General features: G+C 42.3%; 1 protein-coding gene across 30 annotated transcripts in view; it reads left to right on the forward strand.

Moving 5' to 3' along the window:
• The window catches only part of EPB41L3 (erythrocyte membrane protein band 4.1 like 3), a 231,838-nt gene that overhangs the window by 200,902 nt on the left and 7,527 nt on the right, over positions 1-23,409 (forward strand). For 10 of the 30 annotated variants that reach the window (XM_086682516.1, XM_086682512.1, XM_086682509.1 and 7 more), the window contains 7 exons: positions 387-562; positions 3,916-4,136; positions 7,542-8,105; positions 12,989-13,042; positions 16,021-16,056; positions 16,244-16,309; positions 16,787-16,978. In XM_086682516.1, coding sequence (XP_086538642.1) covers positions 387-562; positions 3,916-4,136; positions 7,542-8,105; positions 12,989-13,042; positions 16,021-16,056; positions 16,244-16,309; positions 16,787-16,978 — 1,309 coding nt within the window. Of the gene's footprint in view, positions 1-386; positions 563-3,915; positions 4,137-7,541; positions 8,106-12,988; positions 13,043-16,020; positions 16,057-16,243; positions 16,310-16,786; positions 16,979-22,276; positions 22,352-22,721; positions 22,812-23,409 lie in introns of all 30 variants that reach the window. The other 20 variants (XM_086682519.1, XM_025931262.2, XM_086682529.1 and 17 more) reach the window with 12 other exon arrangements.

Consider the following 23,409-nt stretch of genomic DNA (forward strand, 5'->3'; position numbering starts at 1 on the left):
TGATTTTTTTTCCTATAAAATCACATTTGGGGCGCCTGGGTGGCTCCGTCAGTTAAGCACCTGACTCCGGCTCAGGTCATGATCTCACGGCTAGTGGGTTCGAGCCCCACATCGGGCTCTGTGCTGACCGCTCAGAGCCTGGAGCCTGCTTCGGATTCTGTGTCTTCCTCTCTGCCCCTCCCCATTCGTGCTTTGTCTGTCCGTCTGTCTGTCTGTCTCTCCCTGTCTCTCAAAAATAAATACTTAAAAAATTTTTAAACCATGTTCATTTAACATGTTATATGTTAAACGCACAAAGCACTTTACCTTTGACTGAAAAAGTTGAGATCGCATTCTTAATGTTTGACTCAACAGTGTCTCTCGCATTTTTTCTTTACTATCTTTAGACTGTTGTTACCAGAAGCACCTCCAAAGAAATTCCTTACCTTGGGCTCCAAGTTTCGTTACAGTGGCAGGACGCAAGCCCAAACAAGAAGAGCCAGTGCGTTGATAGATCGTCCTGCCCCTTACTTCGAACGCTCATCCAGCAAACGCTACACCATGTCTCGCAGCTTGGATGGAGGTAGGCATCACTTCCTAACCTTTAGTAATAATAATCACGAATGGCCACCCAGAAATAGTATGAAACCATCCCAAGCTTTCAGTGAACATAGGTCCTCTTGAGAAGAGAGTGAAATAAAAAGCACTCGGTCCGTGGCCCAGTGACAAGTTGTAACCCCCACCCTCGGGGACAAAAAAAAAAAAAAAGGTGCCTTGGTGAGTGTAAGGTCTGTTATTGGTAGATGTATATAAAATTACTCCATAAAAGAATGATGCTTAGGGAATGAAGAGCGTAGCTTTCATCAGCCAGCACCCCAAATTTGGAGAAAGATTATCTCATTCTAAATACAGTTGTCACGTACTCTGTAAGTAACTTGGTTCTCTTATTGGCAGATCTTAAATGATTACCGGGTTTGTTTCAGTCAGTTTGTTTCAGAAGGAAGACCATAAGTTAAATTTATCTCTGTTTCTGCAAAATTTTCAGGGATAAATTGTGACTGTTTCCAGTCAGTGCATGATAGCTGATAGAAAGGATGACATTTAAATGGTAGAGCCAGAGGCTGCAAGTTAAATCCTCCTGTTAATATTAATTACTGCACCAGATGGACTGGGGGAGCATTGCCATGTAAATGTTCTCCACCGTTAAGTCAAATGCGGAAGTTAAACAGGGAGAGGATCACGTAAATAACATTTCTAAGGAATGACATAGTAGTGAGTTTTTAGCAGGTTTTTGTCTTGTGTGACAGTTTTGTGTTGCCGTCCATAGTTTCGCACAAATGTGCTTCCTTCAACAACACACGGCAGCTGGAATAATACTTAGAAAGTGATTCATGCCTGGGGTGCCTGGGTGGCTCTGTTGGGTAAGCCTCTGACTTCAACTCAGGTCATGATCTCGTGGTTCACGAGTTTAAGCCCCGCATGGGGCTCTGTGCTGACAGCTCAGAGCCTGGAGCCTGCTTCACATTCTGTCTCCCTCTCTCTTTGCTCCTCCCCCACTTTCTCTCTCTCTCTCTCTCTCTCTCTATCTCTCTCTCTCTCTCTCTCAAAAATAAGTAAAGATTAAAAAAAATTAAAAAAAGAAAGTGACGCATGGCCAAGTCTCTGCTTCTAATTCCACCTGGAGATTAGTGGTTTTATAGAAAACGTATCTGTGTATATAAAAAGAGTAAGTTTCTAGCATGTGTGTACAACTTTAATAATAAGCAAAAACATAAAATTAAAATAGTAAAAATAGAGTAAAAACAAGTAAAAATAACGAAGTTACAAGTGCCTGGGCTCCCCTTCCTCCTTACATTTTTGCCACTGCTCACCACAGTCCCGGCTCTCTCTTCCCTTTCCCTGTAGCCCAATGTGGCTGATTGGGTGGCATACTCCCTGAATCCTCCGATTTAGAGGATTGTATTTTGCTAATGGAATACTTTATAAACAGTTGGTAGAGGAAGTCAAAATTGTGTCAGTTGTGCTATATTATGTATGTTACTGGTGAAGAAGAAAAGCACTCACCTGGTAGATAAACCCAGACTGAAGTCCATCCGAGTAGCACCTGGCAAGTGATTTAAACTTGCCAGGTCTCAGTTTTTGTCACCATCTCTAAAATGGGGGTAAGGCTGTTTGCAAAGAAAGAGTGAATGAGACGTGCAAAAGCGTTCTTTCAGGTGTGATAATAATTACATTCATGATTATTCTTATAGGCTTTTGTGAGCTGGCCTATGACGTTAATTAACCATTCTGTATTTTCTAATAGTTGCCTGTTTTTCAAATCTCTAACGTGGAGCTAAACCTTGGGAATAAAGCGTTTATTGGGGCCATTTCGGGTTGAACTCAGATGCTGAAATATTCACGTTAACACTGAAGCTTTTCTTACTGCTTTGTTCCATTTATCCTTTCTCCTTTAGAGAATCTCTGTAAACTCTTTGTGTATTCCATAAGTCAGTGTCGAAGGAACTTTCGTAGAATCACACCTTTTTTCCCAGGCTCTCATCCACTTTGTTCAGTGATGTGTACCCAAGGGAACACATTTGTTGTGTACGTGGTTTTCCTCATGGCCTTTTGTGTGATAATGATTGTTGACAAGCAAAAGACAATTGTGAAACAAATGTACTAATAGCATACTGTCTCTTCCTCCCTGCCTGAAAGTGATGTTAGTATGTGTTGTCTCTCACTCTTTGGGGTCCTGCCAATTCCCGTATGTTTCCTGTGGTGTTGAGTGGGGTGCCGTGGCTGCATGTTGGAACACAAGTGGCTTTTTGCAAGTTTGCATCCTATGTACAACAGCCTAACTGACCCATTGGGAAATTGCATCTCATATGAGCTTTCTCTCATCAGTATGAGGAAATATAAAATATCTTAGTGAAGATACCTTAACGAAATGGTTTAGCTTTGATGAAAGGATTTCAGAATATTTTCTTACGTTTACATTTTAAACTTCCTAAACTATGAAGCTGGTTACATTTTTCCCATGATCAGCTACTGTGTATTGAAAAGAATCATTTGTAAGTTTAAATAAGTTACATACACCTACAACCTAAACTAATGAGTACCAGACTTTAAAAATGTCACTGAATTAAGCATCTTTCACTAAGACATTTCAGCAGGGCTGAAAGGCTGTGTCTTCTACCTTTTATGTTTGCATGTCTTACATCTGCATGGATTTCATTAGCAACATTTGTCTTGTCTTCCCAAAATAGCCGAGATGAAGGAGTGTATGCATATCACGGTAATCTTTTTAACGTGCGGTAGAAATTAAAACGTTTCTGCACTCCAGCTGAACAGAGTTGCCGTCCAGATTCTATAATCTCTCCAAATTTTATAATCCCACGAAGATAGTTAATTTTCATTATCAGCCATGGGACTTTTGATACAGTAGGAGTGATGGACTCTTGTAACCATTGCTAACGACTAATTAAAGAACGCAATTCGGTGCTCCTTGTTGAATGGCACTTCCCAAGATGCGTTCAGAGTCAAGTGTATGAGAGGAGTTGTCCGCTGCAGATACCGCTCTTAGCTGTGGGACTCACCACCGGCTCCTGGTGCTGGAGCCAGCCAGTTACTCTGTGGGGTAACAGGCTCGCAGCAGCCCAGCCTCTTGCCCCTCCGCTGCCGCCACGCTCGCGCTTGTCCTCACCGCAGAGCCTGAGACTCACTCTGGTGGCTTCGCGACATGAGCGTTTAAGTCATTTTAAAACACTGGTATAGAAGACACACAAAGCTGTGTCTCCGAGAGCGCTTAGGTGCGGGTGCCCGCAGCGTTGACTGGAGTTTTCAGACAGACGTGGGGAGGGGTACTTTTCGCCATAACGGGGCAATCGGTGGTGCTCTTCAGCCTTCTGACTTAACTATTTCAGACTTTTTTTCTTCGGTTGTATTTGCTTTTAGCGTCAGTGAATGAAAACCATGAAATATACATGAAGGATTCTGTGTCTGCTGCAGAGGTTGGTACTGGCCAGTACGCCACAACAAAGGGCATCTCTCAGACCAACTTGATCACCACTGTGACTCCGGAGAAAAAGGCCGAGGAGGAACGGGACGAGGAAGAGGAGAGACGGAAGAAGGCAGAGGAAGCCACGCCGGTGGCCGCAGTACGGCACGAGGGAAAGGTACATCTCCCAAGCTCCCTCCGAGAGCTTGCTTAGACTTTCACAAGCTACTTAATAATTCTGAGGCTAGAAACCAGGAATGTGTTAATCAGTCAGACTTAGGGTAGTTCCAATTCCAGCAGTAGTCACGTTCATAGGGTCAGTTTCTAAATTATGGTTTCCTCTGTCGACATTTGTCTTCTGGAAGATTTCCTTCTTAACGTTTTGAAAATTTTTATTTGAACTGATATGCTATGTAAGACTTTCAACAGCCGTCCTGTCCGTGTATCTTAAAAATACATTTAGGGCCATATGACACTTTTCTGTTTGGGCTCACGTTTCAGAACTGTCACTAAAATTATTTTCTTTGTTTCTGGCCCCATTCTCCTACCCAAGTACTGTATATTCTTCTAGATATACAGTAATCACATTGCCATTCTTCTGAGCGCAAGTTACTGAGTGACCGTAGCCTCTGTATTTATACACTATTTCCCCTCTTACCTTGTGACCATAATCTAATCATCAGAGCAGCGAGCAGACATGTTTTGAAAAGAGCTATTAAGGCAGAACTTTGCAAGGGAAGATGGAAGGTGAATTTGGCAGCAGTTTCTCCAAGGTGTTCTATTCATCAGATTTCTAAACTTCATTTCACCCAGTATTTCTTACGGTATGTTTATTTTTGGTCCTCTGGCATTATAAAGCAACTTTTCAGAAAAATAAAAGTCAGGAAACCTGTAGACAATCTGCTTCTGGTTCAGGATCCTGTAGGTAGCAGAGCAGCTCTCTAAAAGTAGAAGAAAAAGAAACTATATTGGGAGGCTTGTGGGTAATGATGATGGTAAAACAGAGTGGCTCCTGGAATGTACAGAGTGAAAAGAAATAGAATAAAAATGTTGTGCAACTCACAAGAATAAAAATGTTGTGCAACTCACAGGTGTGCTACAACTTGCCCAGATGTGACTCAAAAGTGTTCTTTTGAACTGGGGGTCTTCAAATATAGATTTCTGTCGCTGGGACTCACCTGGGTCTCTAAAGAAAAATGCTTCTTTGGACAAGAGTTACACAGGGATGGGTAGATCCACAACATATTGTAGTTATGTCAGAATATTCCACGTGAAACCCTATCCATTTTTTTCAAGGTAAGATCATTTATTTACCAAACACAAAGATAAAAACAGGATAGGAGATGACGGCAAGGATATTGGATCACTCTTGCTGTTAAAACAGGCATGCTTTGTTCTGAGTTTTGTTTCTACGCTCTTACTCTCCAATTAAGTCAAGGCAGCTTGTAAATAGGACGTGAGAAAAAGGTAGTATGCCTGAAAAGCAAATGATTTCCATGATTTCCCGAAATCACCCACAGCAGCCGACAATTCTCGTGGATGTATAACTGTGATTAAGTGGCACATTAAAGGAAATGACTTTTAATTTGCTCCCAAAATAGACCCAGGCCATGTCTCTTTATCGAATTTGAAAAGACCACCAATTTGTTTATATAAAATATAGCACGGAACTATCCTCCCTCCTGCCATTTATGCTAAGGGGAAACAAAAAGACCAAAAATTGTGACTCTCCTAGTCTGAATCTCTGAGAAGCCAGCACTTTGACCCAAATGCCTTCAGAAAGGCAGTGGCCCCAACCTTGTGCTTAGGTAGGCAGATGGCAGTCTTCATTTTCCACAGTGCAAAGCTGTCCTTGAAAAACCACCTAAATAAGTGGCATGGAAAATTAAACCTTCGTTTTATTCTTCTCCCTCCTCAAAAAGTAACAAAGAGGGAACTCATTTTTTTAACCAAAATGAAAGTATATTACTGAAAATAGTTCTTAAAAGACTGGTCCCCTCGATTGCTTTGAGAGGAGGGATGTTTCCCAGGCTAATGATCACCCCAGGTGCCTGGGCAGCTGTCCGCCAGCAGGGGAACAATGGTCTGCAGGCAGAAGTCAGCTTGTATCTTTTATACATTGTTCTCGCTTGAATGAGATATGTGCAGGGTCATGTTTATTTCAAACACAGCGCCTCACGTCAGATGTGAGTTTTGAGAAAAGACCTACTTGTCTAATACCTAAAAGGAGACGCTTCTAATAGATCCGTGATACGATTTTATTTGTGCACGTTCTTACCCTCTTTTTATTTACCAAGTCAGGATTGGGAGTTACAAGCCAGGGCGACTAATTTCCATGCTCTCAAGTCTCTAGGCAAAACACACGTGTACATGCACACACACGTGCACACTCACACAGAGTGTCAGAGAGAGCAGTGGAAGTCTAGCTTCAGGCTCTGTGTGACCTTGAATTGAACTCCTGGGGCCCAGCAGCTTCTGAGCTGTGCCAGGTCCTGTGTGGAGCTTGCTGGCTTCCCTCCACGCACACCCACCCCCACCTGGCTCAGCAGCCCTCCACCACCTGCAGAGGAAGCCGGCTGTGGTCCTAGAGGCTGCTGGGGCCAAAGAGAGTGGAAAGGGCCTCTCTTTGCCCTGCAGAAGCCTGAACTCCCCGGGGACACTTTTGTGGGGATGCCTGCCTTTATCATTCATTCTGTTAAGGACTCAAACCAGGGGAGTTACATCTAGTGATCACTTGCTTAAGAACAACCTGAAGGCTGGGACATTGTACCTTTCTGTTATTTATGGACCACAAATAATACAAAGGGATAAGGCTGATGGGCCACATCACATGAAAACACATTGTTTTTGCTAGTTACCTTATTGAGGCCTCCTTTGAGTTTTAAGTTCTGTTTACATCCTGGAGAAAGGAGCCCAAATAGAAGTTTTCAAAGGAACCTCAATTCTGCATGGAGCATGAGCTCCTTAAAATGCTAATTGTCGAGCTCCCTGAGTGGCACTACTGATCAGATGGGAGTGGGGCCAGAAACTTCTTGATTTGGAAACCCACCTGTTTGGGATGCAATTGACTCAGTGAGGAAAGGTAACGCTAAAGATTTTTTTCTTTAAATCATCAAATCTTGGATTCATTTTCATTTCTTAATTCAACCAAACTTTTAGTAACAGATCTATTAGCTGGAGATCAGGAGACGTTATTGAAAGTCTTGATTTTAAGTTATCTGAGAGTTATGTTTGCTTTCAAAACCCTAAAGCTTTCTAGAATTGTTGGTCTAAACAGACTTTGTGGATGGTGTGAAACATGTAGACTTTGAGATTACCCACCAATATCTTCGGTGCTGACTTAAAAAAAAAAAAAAAAAACGCAGCCTGTAATCGACAGTCTGATGGGGGAACAGTAGCCATTCGTGGTATCTTTGGCATGTGGCTTGAATACTTTAAATACATGAACAACCATAGTGCTAAAATTCTTGTTTTACAATTTTATATTGATACCCATAAGAAAAGTAACTAATTGCAGTTTTCTTTTTGTCCTTTTGCACCTCTGTTTGCTGCTTTCTGTCTCTCTCTGTCTCTTTCACATCAGTCACCTGGGCTTGGCACTGACTCATGCCTTCCGTCCCCCCCATCAGCCCATCGTCCCCCTGCACTCCCCCCAGAGCTCCGTAGGAGGTGTAAGGAGAATGACCGCCAACCCCCGGGTGTCGAGCCGGCCCAAGGCGCCGTGCCCGTGCGCGGAGAGCCCGCCCTGGACTCTGACCACAAAGGGAGGCCGTCCTTAGGGGACCAAGATGTGGCTTTTAGCTACAAACAGCAAACCGGCAAAGGGACCACCCTGTTTTCCTTCTCCTTGCAGCTCCCAGAGTCGTTCCCTTCTCTTCTAGATGACGATGGGTACCTCTCTTTCCCCAACCTGTCGGAAACCAACCTCCTCCCCCAGAGCCTGCAGCATTACCTCCCGATTCGCTCACCCTCCCTTGTGCCCTGTTTCCTCTTCATCTTTTTCTTTCTGCTCTCCGCCTCCTTCTCAGTGCCATATGCCCTCACTCTCTCCTTCCCTCTGGCTATGTGCCTCTGCTACCTGGAGCCCAAGGCGGCCTCCTTGAGTGCCTCACTAGACAATGACCCGAGTGACAGTTCAGAGGAAGAGGTGTGTACCTCGGCACAGAGCACACTTCCCTGTCGTGGTCGGGGCTTCGGGCCGAAACAGTGTTAGGCGCCTACCGCACTAGCGGCCCTACTTTCAGAGCCTCATTTATTGTCTGTGCCGACACGTGAGAGGTTTTTGTGTGTCGGGGCGTGCGACCCGGCCCCAGGGTTAGGCACAACGCCATGTGGATGGAGCAGCCTGCACCCAGCCCGGATTCGTTCCGCTACCCGCTGACTTCTCCGGATGCTGAAGGACTCAGACGTCCGTTTCAAATAACCTGTCAGCTATGTTAAAAAATCAGGGTTAGGTTCAAGTTCTGGTCAGTTCTCGTGTCGTAAAGGAAACGACCCAGGAGACCGAGAGATAAGTTTAACCCAGGTTTACGGAGCGTTACCAGAATGCGTCCTGGGATAATCACACATAGTGGTGATACCAGGAGGTACGTGATACTCAAGGTGAGGTGGCAGCGAACCCCGTCGGAGGTGTGCCATCCTCGTCTGGGTGGGTGGCTTCCCCAAACTGGCAGTGCCTCTCCTCCCTGGGGATTCTGAAGTGTCCCCACTCTGCCCTTCTGTTGTCATTGCCAGGCTATCACTGTGACTCACGGAGGTGAGCCAGACCCCAAGGGTGTGTTGGGCCACAGAAAATGCTTGGGTAGCTTCAAAGGCCCACACGACCTCCGTGGCCGGTAGGAACGCAAAGAGGGCCGGAAGTAACTGCGGTTTTCACACTTAGGAAGAGATTCCTTTAAGATGTCCGCATGCCGTAAAAATGGGCTGTAACTTCATCAGCACTAACAGTGCCAATGGATAGATTGGGTAGCAGCGATTCTTTCAACCCCAGCAGAGGCCAGAAGATCCACACACACCGGACAGCCCGGGAAGGTCAGGGAGGCTGGATAGGCCCCTGTGGCTCTCAGCCCGGCGTGTGCTCAGTGGAGAAAGGACGGGGCCTGCAGCCTCTGTCTGAGAAAACATGCCGCCTGTCTGTCTCCTGTCCCTTACCCGAGCCAGTGGGTGAGTTGACATGGCAGCCGTTAGCTTTGCCTCTTAACTACTCTCCTGTCACACGACTCCACAGCTGTATGAACAGCCCAGCAGTTCCCTTCAAACAGAGCGCAGGGGAAAAGAACAGAAGTTGCCAACAGAGGGCCTGGCTGCCACCCACCCCCCTGCCCACACCTTCCCTAGGCCCCTCCAGCTCTTCTGTTCTCACAAAGCAAGCCTTTTTGTGGCAGGAGACAAGCCCAGCACTCCCAGCATTAAAAAAAAAAAAAAAAAAAAGTCACAAAGTCAAAGCAACACTAAAAAAAAAAAATCTGTTCAGTTTTCAGCTCAGCTAGAAATCATAATTTGAGGTACACCTGTGAGTATATAGAATTGCGAGGTGTGTATCTATATTTAGTGATATTATGACCATTTCTTAGCAGCAGAAGAGAAAAAATGGAAATGGCCTCATAGATGTTTAAATAAAAGTTTGGCCTTTTCAACCATTTTCAAGGTTCTTAGGTCATATGGCCCCAAATCTATTTAATACAGAATTAAATTTTTATGCATGGAAAATATTTCAAGAGAATGAATCCTAGCTTTCAATATCGCTATTTCTCATAGTGGCAATATTATCAAATAATGGAGGACTAGAACAGACAACATTGAGAATGCAAGATTATCTCCAAAGACTGTTAGTATTAGCTGGATTCCAACCTGGACATATATTTTTCCTTTAGCAATGGAGTTAGTCGTCAAGCTAACACAAAACAAAAAAGATGGCCATTTTGTGCTTCTCTGAATTCTCAAGAACTGAACTTTCCCGTAGCAAACCACACAGATCTTGTGCCTAATCCAGGGTGTACATCTTGTTGTAATCAGTGCATGAAAATTAATGTTAAATTTGGGCATGTCTGCATTACATCAGCAAAACAAATCACAGCAGTTACCCGGCGCAAGCCAGTGACCACGTGACTGGAGCCTTCCAGCAGATAACTGTCCCTGTTCTTGCAAATCTCTGAGACTGCGAGCCAGCTCTGGCTGGTGCAGTCCTTGTAGCCCTCCTCTCCAGCCTGGGTCAACCATTACAGCCCTCCTGACACAAGACTTCGCGTGTGGCCATCTGTTCAATGTCGTCTCTTAACCCTAAGTGTTAAGAGCTGTGCCCTCCGGGTCGGGCTGAGCCGGAGGGCTCCTATGTAGGTCATTCCATTTAAGAAGAAGAAGAAAAAAATTTTTGTTTACATGGCCTGTTTTAGTCGCTAGGCCTCAAGCACTTTGGCAACTAAACGATGATTTCATGTAGCATACGCTTCAGCTATGTCACGTTCATTTTGCAAAATCACTAATGACTATAATTCTTTTCAAACATTTTATCATCCCTGCTTCAAGTTTTCACGTCTTGCAGTGTGGCTTAATTAGTTCCAGCCTTTCTCAAAAGTGAAACCCAGTGGAGAAAGGCATAATCATTTTAACTATAACGCTTGTTGACCAATCATTTTTTTCTTTTGTACCTTCAAGAATGGTCACAGAAGAAAGGGAACAGAATATTTAATCATCGGTCAAGAAACATGAGCTGAATTTAGCTCACTATACTGTAGATTGTAATTATGTGTTAATTTGTGAGGAATTTTTTTCATAATATAAAAAAGATTCAAATTAGGAAAAATTAATAGATCAGCTGATTTTTAACATTTTAAGTTATGTAAACAGAATTATATGATAGTTTGCAATATGTTATACATTTCATAGTTTTGTTCAGTCATATAAAGAACGGTTGCTATAAAAGCTGCTTTATTCAGCCTTCTTTTATGGACCATTTATTGATCATGCACTGTATTTGTTCAATAACCGATTACATGCTCAGTAGGAATTTAAGGGACTTTAGATATGGCCTAAGCTATTTTTTTTTTGGTATAGCTAGAAAAAATGGTAGTAATAATTATGTAGTATTATAATGTAACTAACATTATATTAATATCATTACAATTAGCATAGGCACTTTTACGTCTGTGTATGTCAGACATTCTATAAGGCACTTACTCTCCATTACCTGATACAGTTAGGGCTGTTACTTTCTCCATTTTACCAGAAGGAAATTGGGATTAAAATGTGAAACATGCCCAGTGTGTCACAAATTTAAATGGCAAGGATTTGAGCCTATGTCAGTCTGACATCAGAGCCCCTGCTCTTGACCATGACTGTAGTCTAAAGCCAAGATGCTTTAGTAAATTTTAAAGCCACGAGGGAAAGTATGTAGGAGGAGAAATACTTTCAAGCCCTTTGGAAGCGTTTCACAAAACTGGACAGCGCAGGAAGCACAGGTCATGCTTATTTGTCCTTGAAAGCCTAAGGTTTCTTTGAGCTACTCTGTGCACTTGTACAATAACCCGTGTCTCTCCCCCTAAGTCAAATCGGCCTTTCCCTAGGCTGGCAGTTGGTGATGCCATGCTACTGCCATAGCAGTGATTACCCTTAAGAGAAGACCAATAGTCCCCCCCCCCCCCCCGCCCCGTACCAGGTGTTGCCAAGGCAGCCAGGCCATGAAAACGTGTCTGCACACATTCTTTACTAAACTCCCGGAAACTGTGTTCCACTGAAGTCATGGTAGCTGGCCGCCTCGGGCGCACATGCCAAACATGAATTTTTAACGTATTTTCTTTTAGGAATATATACAACGAAAGCTTGGGATAGTGCCAAGAAGGCAGCCTAGCCAGAGTCAGGTTGGTGTGAACATCGCACTGCCCCTGTCGTCTTTCTTGCCAGTCCTTATTGTCAGGATCGCAAGATTACTTGAAGAGGCAGGTTCACAGGTGTACAGCCCCCAGTTTTGATTTTTGTTTTCAAAATATTAATCGTTCATCTTTGCTGCATGGAATTTTATTAATGATCAGTTGACATTCGTGGAGGGAAAGTCAGCTAATATTGTATTATGGCATTTAGGCGTCCCATTTTCAATGGCGATGGTTCTCCTATACTCCAGAGAAAATCGTTTGTTTTCGATCATAAACCTCTATGAAGCAGCTTCAAAACCGATCCTGAAATTGCTATTCTCATTCTCCCTTGAAAACTTAGGCTCTGTCAAATGCTGTGCTTTGTTTTATTTGTTTACAAGTAGATGTCTCTCTTTCTCTGTTTTTTTTTTTAATTATTATAATTTGCTTCATTTGAATGGTTGTTTTGGAAAGAGATGTTTACATATCTCGATACACATCTTTATATTGGAGGGTGGGGCAAAATAAACACCACATTTAGTCTATAAAAAAAAAAACGAACCCTGCTACTTGAAAATTGAGTTCTATTTTTCACATATAAAACATATGCCTGTGAGTCACTGGCATGTGCTTTTTATAATTAATAGGTAATGCAGACAGCCTGATGGCCATAAGTGGGTGTAAATTATCAACATGATATAAATGAGGGGCTGAAAGTCCAGTGACTGTTATAGTAGCTTTTTATTTAAATTTACATCGTAATTTATCATTGAAATGTGACCCATTACAAGAATAGAAAAATATATATAAACGTCAATTTTATTTGCATTAAACATTTTTAAGAGATCTTTCTCAGGGGTTTAGTTGAAAGGGGGGGGAAAGAATGACAATTTGGTTTTCCTGAGACATGAAACCAGACAAGTCAGCTCGGCTAATGCAGTGCCTGCGGCTCCCGCAGGCTGTGCGCCTCTGGTCTTCCTCTGAGTGGCTCTGCTGAGAAAACCTAGCTCTGGCCTTTCTTTTGCTTTTGCTTGAACCTGCATCCTTGTGGGAAGGTAGTAGGATACTGATCACGTAGAAAGAGAGTGAACTGTTTGACCTGTGCCATACCTTATTTGACCAAATGGGTTTGTTTTCTATTCCTGCCTTCCTCCCGGACCCTGGTCACTTCTGTGATCAATAGACCGACAGTGAGCGCACGGACACCGCGGCCGATGGGGAAACCACCGCCACTGAGGTTGGTATCATCACTGCAGGTGTCTGGTAGTCGCCTAACGAAAGTGCCTTGTGAAGGGGTCTCTGCATTCGGGAACTCGGCATATTAGCTTTTTGAGTGGAGCTAAGTTCTAACTTGGAAAGTAGGAGTTAAATATACTCTACTGCCTAGACCAGTGGTACTCAGACTCTGGCCTGCATCGGGATAGTCCTCTGCAGGGCCCCATCTTCACATTTCTCAGTCAAGGAGAAGGTCTAGGGTGGGACTCGAGAATTTGCATTTCAGACAAGTTCCCCGGGGATGTTGACTCTGCCCATTTTAGAATCACATTTTGAGAACCCTTGGACAAACCAATAATACTTAAAAATATATATATATACATTCCCCTGTCCCCAATGAGAGGCTGTTTATGTGTGATAGCCATGATGAGGGAGGAGGAGAGTTCACAATTAATTAGCTTATTTACTAGATACAGACCTATTTTTTGAAATCCCTTAAATCCCAGATGGTCAAATAATAATTATTAAAATACGCAGTTTTGTAGATTGGATGGATACAACCTAGGTCCCTTAAAAGAAATGGATTCTCAAAGAAAAAATTGGCAAATTACTGTTTGTATTTGATTTAAAAAAAAAAGTGATCACATCGAACAGTGACAGGAAGATACTGTGCTATCATTTATCCATTATAAATTCTTTAGGATACATTTAATATGTGCACTTGTGTTTTTTAAATTTTCTCTACCAGTAATGAAAATTTCCATAAAAACAGTATCTATGGTAATGGAAGCCAAGACATTCCTTTCCTAAAGTGCTAGCAGATTTTTTTTTTTTTTTACTTTGTGATATGTTCACTCTGTTTTGTTTTTTTTGTTTGTTTTTTTTTTGTTTTTTTTTTAGTTTTTTTTCCCATTATCCAGGTAGAACGGTCTTTTCTACTTAGATATTCAGGAACTAAAAATGTGAATAGCATCTGTATAGTACTTAATTGAAAATATCTTCAGAAAAACTTTTTAAAAAGGAGTTTTGTTAAATTGCATCTTTGGAAAATGCCAGAGTTCAATTCAAAGTTTGGAAATCATAATTTTTTAAGTTAAAAAAACAGCACTGGCAATGAAAAAAAAAATAATCATCATCGCCATATTGTAGGGGCACCTAGCTGGTAAAGCATGTGACTCTTGATCTTGAGGTCATGAGTTCGAGCCCTGCTTAGTCATAGAACCTGCTTAAAAAAAAAAAAAAATTTTTTTTAAATAATACTGTAAAACTACTATCCAGATTCTTTTAAGCAATCATGTATAAATTTATTACAAGTTAATAATTTTCGGTGCTAAATATAGCAAAATTACATCTTGATTTTATAAGAATTATTAGTTATGTGTTAATACATTCAGTAAACTTCACTGTAATCTTAATGTGTGCCCTAAATGGAAAATATTTTGATAATACTCTTTTATAGCAGTTTTGTAGGTTGTTAGGTAATAAATATTTCAAGCATGCAAACCCTTGCCTGCGCCATAGGTGACTGTGAAGCGTAAAGATAAAGATCTGTGAATGCAGGATACCCTCAAGAATTAGTGTGTTACCAGCACCGTGTTGGTTACCTGTGCACTCTCGCGCTTTTTAAACACTTTCCCCTCCCTCCTCTCCGGAGCCAGGACAACAGTAGAGCAGGCAGTTTTATTTCCTTAGAAACAAAACTGCCAGGCAGGCAGTCTTGCCCCATTAGGAGCTAAGGAGATGGAGACCATGATGGACTGATTTGTGGCAGGGGTCTCCCTCTTCTCACCTGTAATTACACTGTGGACAACTCCCGTAGCACAGAGCCCAGGCCCTGGGTCAGGTGCCCCCCCCCCCGCCCCCGTCCCGGGGAGAGACGCAGGCTTACTACTGCCTGCCCTTGTGGTGAGGCCTAGTTACCGGCACTCAGACACCAGTCTGAGGATTAAGCAGGTCCTTGAGATGAGAAATATAAGGATAATGAAGTAGCTTTTAGACAAAGGTTGTATTTTTTAGGAACATTTTATTTTTTTTTTTAATTTTTTTTTTTTAAACGTTTACTTATTTTTTTGGGACAGAGAGAGACAGAGCATGAACGGGGGAGGGGCAGAGAGAGAGGGAGACACAGAATCAGAAACAGGCTCCAGGCTCTGAGCCATCAGCCCAGAGCCCGACGCGGGGCTCGAACTCACGGACCGCGAGATCGTGACCTGGCTGAAGTCGGACGCTTAACCGACTGCGCCACCCAGGCGCCCCTTTAGGAACATTTTAAATGCTGGTAATGTTGATGGTAGGTGATTTTTTTTTTTTTTTTAACTTGTTGACTTACACCGTATCAGTCTTCTCTCTTCCCAAATGTGTTTTTTAAGTACATGGGTTTAAGAAATTCAAGGTTCCAAGAAATTCTTTCTTATTGTGTTTTATTTTTTAGTATCATTTTTTATTTTTTTAATTAAAAATTTTTTATTTCTTTTTTATTTATTTTTTTTAGGGTTCCAAGAAGCTCTTAAGTGTGGGGACCTCTGTGTTAAAGTCTTTGTGCTTCTGTTCTCTGGCCTACAAGTTGGGGAAAATAATAGCTAACCCCATGGGATTATAAAGATTCATACATTCCCAGGGAGCTCTCATTACTGGGTGATCATAACCATTCTTGTGAATTTTAGTTGTAGTGTGGCTCCCCACACTTCCTGAACCATTTCCTAGTGTTCATTAAGGGTAACAGGGCAGGCCCTAGCTGTCAACCTCCCACTTATGTGTGTGTGCTGATCTCCCTTAAAAGTCTCCGGGTTAAAGTGTCAAAGACCCACTAGGCAAGGAATCTTTTGCTCCTGTCTTCCATTACATGTGAGAACGTCGTGGCTTGCATGTAAGAAATAACTCTCCGTATACAAGAACAAACTAGTGCCCCCTTCTAGCAAGTTGATATAGACCATAGTTCTGCAATCCTAGAGTCAATTACATGGTAAGACTTTATTTCCCACTCTTTCTTGATGCTGGCAGTCGGACCAGGAGGAAGATGCAGAGCTCAAGGCACAGGTAGAAAATTAAAAAGAAAACAAAAGCAAAAATCAGTGTGTGATAAGTCATTGTCTGTCTACGGTGTTCCAGTCTTCCAGCATGCTCCGTAGCCGGTTACCGTGTTGTCGGTGCAATGTGGAGGACGGCATTGGTTCCCGTGACTACCGTGTCCCTTACTTTTCCCTTTCTTCTCCACTTTTTTCAGAATAGTCTGATTAAGCGAATAAAGGGTGAAAATGTGTATGTCAAACATAGTAATCTTATGTTAGAGGTTGGTATTGGTATATACCAGTGCATGTTTGTGCGTGTTGACATTTCTTTTAGTGGCATACCCGTGGGCTCATACAATGATGCATGAACTGTGTGCTCTCACCTGTGAATAAGTGGGGATACCTTCTCAGCCTACTCTGATTCCTTCCTCTCTCCTAGATATAGATCCCTTTTTCTGTGTGTATTCATTTTAATTTTTTCTGGTTACATGTGAATTACACTCTACGGTTTGCCTTTCAAAAACGCTTTTGATTTTTATGCTTGCGTGAACTGGATTTTTTTTTTCTTCTCTTTTCCTTAGAAATATCACATTTTCACCAAAGTGCTTGTGGTAGTGTCATGAGCCCTGATCAGAATTCTTTTATTTTGACTACTAATGAGATTGACGTTACTTAAAAAACACACACACACACACACACGCAGATAGGAAGGCAAATGTAAAACGTTGACTGTTGGATTCTCTATGTTCTGAATATAGGAGCTAGATAAAACTCAAGATGACCTGATGAAACATCAAACCAATATTAGTGAGCTGAAAAGAACCTTTTTAGAAACCTCCACAGACACTGCCATCACAAACGAATGGGAGAAGAGGCTCTCCACCTCCCCAGTGAGACTAGCCGCCAGGCAGGAGGACGCGCCCATGATCGAACCGCTTGTACCCGAAGAGGTCGGTATTCAGGCACTGCGTCGCCATTGTCTTCTGTTCACTCGCTAGCCTTGCCTCTCTGCAGGGTGTGCGCCTGGGGACCCGAGTTGGCAGGCTTCTGAGTAGACAGTCTCACCACCTGTCTGTGTATACCCTGAACTGACATAGTCAGGGCTGCAAAAGTAAAAGGATGTGGTGGCTGAGGAGTGAGTAGTCGCGCCACAGGGTGCTTGGAGTGAACAGGGAGGCTCCGGGGAACCACGGTGCATGCAAATGGGTTTATTCTGACTGTAAACCTAGATTTCACAGCTGGGAGAAATTGAGATACTGTCTTAATGAGCTGACGCTTTTTCTGAAAATGCTTTTTCTGCTGCACTAAGAAATGCCCCGAAACCTCACGAATGTTTCTCATCAGTTGCAAGACGAGGTGTTACGGAGATTGTCTAATGTTTGAACGCTCATCTGAAGTTGACAGAATCTCAGGACCTCTTTTACTCTGGGGATACCACACCAGGCTTCTACTGATGCAGTCGGTGTTCAACTGGATTTTGATTCTTAACTGATTTTTAAAAATATGCCTGATTGGTTATTTTAACTGATTTATAGTCAGTTTGCATTTGACTTTTAGTAGAGAGCATAGAGCCCACAATGTCTTTTCACGTAACAGCCTTCCATATTGGAAAGCTGTCTTTCAATGTACAGCCAGACTGGGAGGATCCAGCCGACACTACGTCTCGGCCTCCTCCGTGGGACCCACACATGACAGTGGTGCCACTGTCAGCTGTTAGACGTCATCGTGCTGGTCTTTCAAAGGAAGTGGTTTTGTAAAACTACCTTTCTAGCATTGTATCGATTACCTTCTTTCTTCTCAAGACTCCTTGACTGTAAGAGACTTGTCCAGAAACCTGAGAAAGAAGAAGATGAAAACTTAGGCCTTTAGGGGAGAAAAATTCTTTTTTTTTTTTTTTTTTTTTTTAAATTTTTTTTTCAACGTTTATTTATTTTTGGGACAGGGAGAGACAGAGCATGAACGGGGGAGGGTCAGAGAGAGAGGGAGACACAGAATCGGAAACAGGCTCCAGGCTCCGAGCCATCAGCCCAGAGCCTGACGCGGGACTCGAACTCACGGACCGCAAGATCGTGACCTGGCTGAAGTCGGACGCTTAACCGACTGCGCCACCCAGGCGCCCCGGGAGAAAAATTCTTTAAATGGTAGTCTGTATGCAACGCTCAGGTCCTTGCAGTGAGAAGAGGAATATCATTACACTCATTTTCATCATTTTCCAAGCTTCCCTTGAAAGCTGTTTATCAAAAGTGACCACAGTCACCATGTTCACGACAATTCCAATCCCAGCTAAAAAGTGACAAGGTATATATCCATTTGAATTACGTTGAAAAGGGCCCTTTTATGCAGAATAAATGAACTGTTGCCGGAGTATTCCTGTAGCATTACACATCAGTTTCATTCAGATTACTTGAGTAATCTATAGTGAGCTAGTAGTGGTGATTATATTCTAAGAATATTATGTATGTTTGCTATAAAGTGGGAATGTTATTGCCAGTGGCTTCAACTTTCCAGTATTGAGTTAACAGCAGAGAAGTAGCAAGGATGCGCCAAAGCAGCTCCTCGTTAACGCTGGAAAGTAGACAAGCCCATATACAGGGCCCGGCACACATAGGAAAGATAGAGGTGTGGTACGTGAGGGGTTCCAGGTATGTCTTCTGTCCTTGGATCTCTCCCTTTACAGCCTTTTATGATGCACCTAGGCTTCGTCCCTGCTACAGTTTCATTTCATTTAATCCAGCACCAACATGTAGACTGATCCCAGTCACTTGAATACTAAACGTTTCCAAATCCCAACCAAAATGCAATACCCGTTAGCACCTATGCAGCATCAGTACATTTTTTAGTGTAGGTGGTAGTTTTATAGGTATTTCAGCTTAGCGCGGCCGATCCTCCTTATTCACGGATTCCATATTTGCACATTCGCCTACTTGCTGAAATTCATCGTAACCCTAAAATCAGTGTTAATGGCGCTTTCACAGCCCTCGGCAGACAGCCACAGAGTAGTGAAAACTTTGAGTCGCTCACTGTGCACATTCCCAGCGTGGGTTGAACAAGGCAGTGTTCTGCCTTCTTGTTTCCATTCTCATACTGTAAACAAATGTGCTTTTTACGGCCTATTTAGTGCTGCATTTTCGAGGGTGATTTTGCTGTGTAATATGACCCCCAAACCTAGTGCTGAAGTGCTAGCAGGTGTTCCTAAGCACAAGAAGGCTGTGATGTGCCTTTTTGGAAAATACGTGTGTTAGAGAAGTTTCATTCAGGAATATGCTATAGTGCTGTTGACGGTGAGTTCAATGTTAATGGATCAGTAATAAGCATTAAATAACGAGTCTTGAAACAAAAGCACATATAAGACGAGGTTATATATGGAGCAGTCGATGACAGTATCGTGACCAGAGGCTCACAGAAGTCTTAACCGTGTATTTCCCACAAAATCAGTGGTTCACTAATTCACTGTTCATGGTGATTTCATTGAACATAATTACCGGGAATAACTAGAATCGGCTCTATTTGTGCATTTTCTTGCTTTCTAGTCTACCCTTGCTACTCAGGTCTTACATGGGCTTCAATTTGGGCCAAAAAAACAACCATACACCATGACCATCTATTTACAGATAGGGGAGAGTTCTCTTCATTCTCTGAATCTGACTTCAGTGACCCAGGCCTTGGGGGTAACTCTAAGTGCATATTAAAATTGCCCACAGGGGGGCGCCTGGGTGGCGCAGTCGGTTAAGCGTCCGACTTCAGCCAGGTCACGATCTCGCGGTCCGTGAGTTCGAGCCCCGCGTCGGGCTCTGGGCTGATGGCTCAGAGCCTGGAGCCTGTTTCCGATTCTGTGTCTCCCTCTCTCTGCCCCTCCCCCGTTCATGCTCTGTCTCTCTCTGTCCCAAAAATGAATAAACGTTGAAAAAAAAAAAAAAAATTTAAAATTGCCCACAGGAAAATTTTAAAATACTGATGCCCAGGATCTATTAAATCAGAGTCTGGGGGCACCTGGTTGGCTCAGTTGGTGGAGCATCCTACTCTTGATCTCGAGGTCATGGGTTCAAACCCTGCTCGGGGCGTGGAGCCTACTTTAAAACAAAGGGAGGAGGGATCAGAGTCTGATTTAGTCTGAGCTGCACCCTTTATCATTTGAAACCTCTCCACATAATTCTAACGGAAAGCCCGGTTTGAACAACCCTGGCCCAGGGAGAAATGAGGGTTATGGCTCTACAGAAATCCCTAATCCCGTCAAAGTGAGTAACACCTCTGTACGTTTTGCACGCCAGTAAACGCCTTATTTCCCAATTATGATGTAGCGATGAATGTTTAAGTAGCGAAACAAAATGTTTGGGGTGCACAGCTGTGACTCTATTCTGACCCATATTAAAAGTAAACATTTTGATTCTTTTTTTATGGGCATCTCTTCACTTGTCTTTAGCCGAACTAACTGAATTGGGGTTGACCGTATATATAGGATTTTATTTTAAGGTTTATCCCCTTTATGTTACCCTTTTCTCTCAGTGGACATACACAGTCCCGAACACAGATAGTGTTGATATATTCAATTAAAGACAAAGACATTTTTGAAATTAGTTGATGTCAGATAACAGGATATGCTGAAAACCACTGTTTTCCTGCTATTATTGGGTTTTTTCAGGCTTTCATCTTAGGAAAATAATCTTTAGTTCAGTGACTATAATTAGAGGCCTAGCAGTGGTATCCTGAAAAGTACCTATAATTTTGACCTTTCCTTCCTGTTTCTTATTTCTCTATGAAAAAGAGGCTACAATTGAAAGTGAAACAAACCAGAAATCCATATTTTATGATTCCACATAGTACATTTTGTCTTTTCCAATGCCTTTCCCCAAAATGGGACAGGATAGGGACTTTTTTTCCCTTTGAAAAATCTCTTACTTGTTCCTCATCGAAAAAGGGGCATAGGAGAACGATGCTATCAAAATCTGTCACTAGGTCCTCCAGGAGAATATTCCAGATGCTCCCTTACAATCTCTTATAGGCAAACTTAAATGCAGTACTGCCAGATTGGTACAGACGTGGACATATTAAATAGCTCTCACCAAATTATATTGTTTACAACAATAGGATTTACTTTAAAAGTTCCGTTCTCCTAAAAACTTTGAGCTTTCTGTTACTATTTTTTTTTTTAAACAATTTTTTTTTTTCAACGTTTATTTATTTTTGGGACAGAGAGAGACAGAGCATGAACAGGGGAGGGGCAGAGAGAGAGGGAGACACAGAATCGGAAACAGGCTCCAGGCTCTGAGCCATCAGCCCAGAGCCTGATGCGGGGCTCGAACTCCCGGACCGCGAGATCGTGACCTGGCTGAAGTCGGACGCTTAACCGACTGCGCCACCCAGGCGCCCCTCTGTTACTATTTTTTATATTACTCTTACTAAATACCTTTCTCTCACTGCTGCGTGGGGTAGTATACGTATGCATAGAGATAGGCTCAGTGGCTAATACATTGCCCCTTGAATTATTCCTATCTAATACTAAAGAAAGGAACAAAATGTAGATGAAAGGAAAAAGCTAGTGGCTAACATAGCATATCTACTTCAACGTTTCTTAATGTTGTTATAGGTTAAAGAAAGCAAGATCTAAAGTACTTGCTTTTTACCGAGATCTTTTGAAGTGGACTATTTAAAGTCATTCACCATCTTATAGGAGTTCCAGTCAACTTTTGAGTTCACTTTGTTTATTCGTGGAATAGTCAAGAAAGCCATGTAGGTCTGACAGGGTTTGCTCAGAGTAGTCGCTGATGCGGTGACCCATGTGCATTATTTTGCCTGGGATTAAGCAGCACTTAAATGGGGAAGACAGTCCAGGATTTGTCCGATGTAAGAGTGAGGATTTTTGTTCCTCACTTAATTTTTTTTTTTTTAATCTTAATGCTTCCTCTCACTCCTCGCTGGTGCAGTTTTGCAGAGGACTGACCTAGACACTGTTGAGATGCCAAGGAGCTCTTTCTATTGCTTGCGCGTGTTTTGCGTTTCTAGAACTAGAAAACGTGTGAGCCCTACGCTAGTGTTTCAGAAAAGAATCTGTTACTTTTTGGAAATAATTCTTAAACTTGGAGATGGTTTCAGACCGTTTTTCAAATTCATAAACAATGATTCTGATTCACTTCTTCAAAAAGAGATGAATATTATATGTACAACACAATCAAAGAACTCTCTTCCTAACTTGCCTTTTTTGGAAACTGTCTACTTCCTCTTCTCCAACCCAACCCCCTTTATTCAAACAGACCGAAGAAGAAAGAGAAATTTCTGAGAAAGTTATATTTTTGCAGCAAGAAAGCTCTCCATTCCTTGAGTCTCAGGTAAAAAACAAACATAAAGGGATTTCCCAGGAGGGAATTGCTCTTCAGATTTCAGTGTCATTAAAGTGTTTTTAGTTTTTATTTTCCTTTTTAAATTGACCTTAAAACTAAGGTAGGTGTATCATTTTTGCTTAGATTCTGGGGAGGGGACAAAGGAATTTTATTACCATTTTCGTTACCAGCCATCATTTCTTTATGGCTTTTGTGCCTAGGTGATTATATCTGTGTATGGCCAGTGAAGCATTATAATTCTGCTTTCTAATGATATTATTGGGGCTTCTTACTGTCTGCTTTACCCATAGAGTGATACTAATTTAGATGACCTTGACTGATTTTGAAAGTTCTGAACTTTTATTGGTTTTCCCACTAGCCGAGTATGATAAAGAAAATGCAGGAAGGAGACTCCGCGGTTACCTCTCGTCAAATCATTTTCCAGAAAACTGTCCCATCGACCCTAGAGGTTATTTTTCAATTCATTTCATTTAATCCAGCACCAACATGTAGACTGATCTGTAATTGTTTTTTTCCTAAGGCACACACATTTCCAGATTCAAGTTTTCAGAGTAAGGCAGACCAGAAAGTAGAAAACACTGTAGTTTAAAATGTAAACCAAGGCTCTCAGCTGCCCCTGGTGTGATTTTGCTTCCCTCTGTGATCTGTAAGACTAGTCAACTGCCCGGCCTCATCCTTGTAGCCTTCTCTCTCAATTTTCATTTCTTCTGTCGTATTGGAACTAAGACTAAGGAGAGTGGCAGAGAAACTATTCACACCATGAGCTTCAGTTGTAAGTAAGATTGGACCACCATGACCTATTTATAAGAGGCTCCAACAATGCCCCCAACTATAGTCCCTTGACGACCGGCATACTCAGTATTTATCGGATAGGAAGTGCTATGGTAGATTTGATCTCCTATATATATAAGGAACTATAATTTACAAACATGAAAAATGATAATCACAGAAATTTGTGGAATGCTGGCAAGTTCTTTGTGAAAACAGCAGATACGACGCACAGTGTTCTAGTTACCATGGAAAACTGTCTTTTTGTGTCCACACAA

This window comes from Puma concolor, chromosome D3 (genome assembly GCF_028749965.1).
Source record: "Puma concolor isolate L17-30 chromosome D3, mPumCon1.1.hap2, whole genome shotgun sequence".
Classification (NCBI taxonomy): domain Eukaryota; kingdom Metazoa; phylum Chordata; class Mammalia; order Carnivora; family Felidae; genus Puma; species Puma concolor.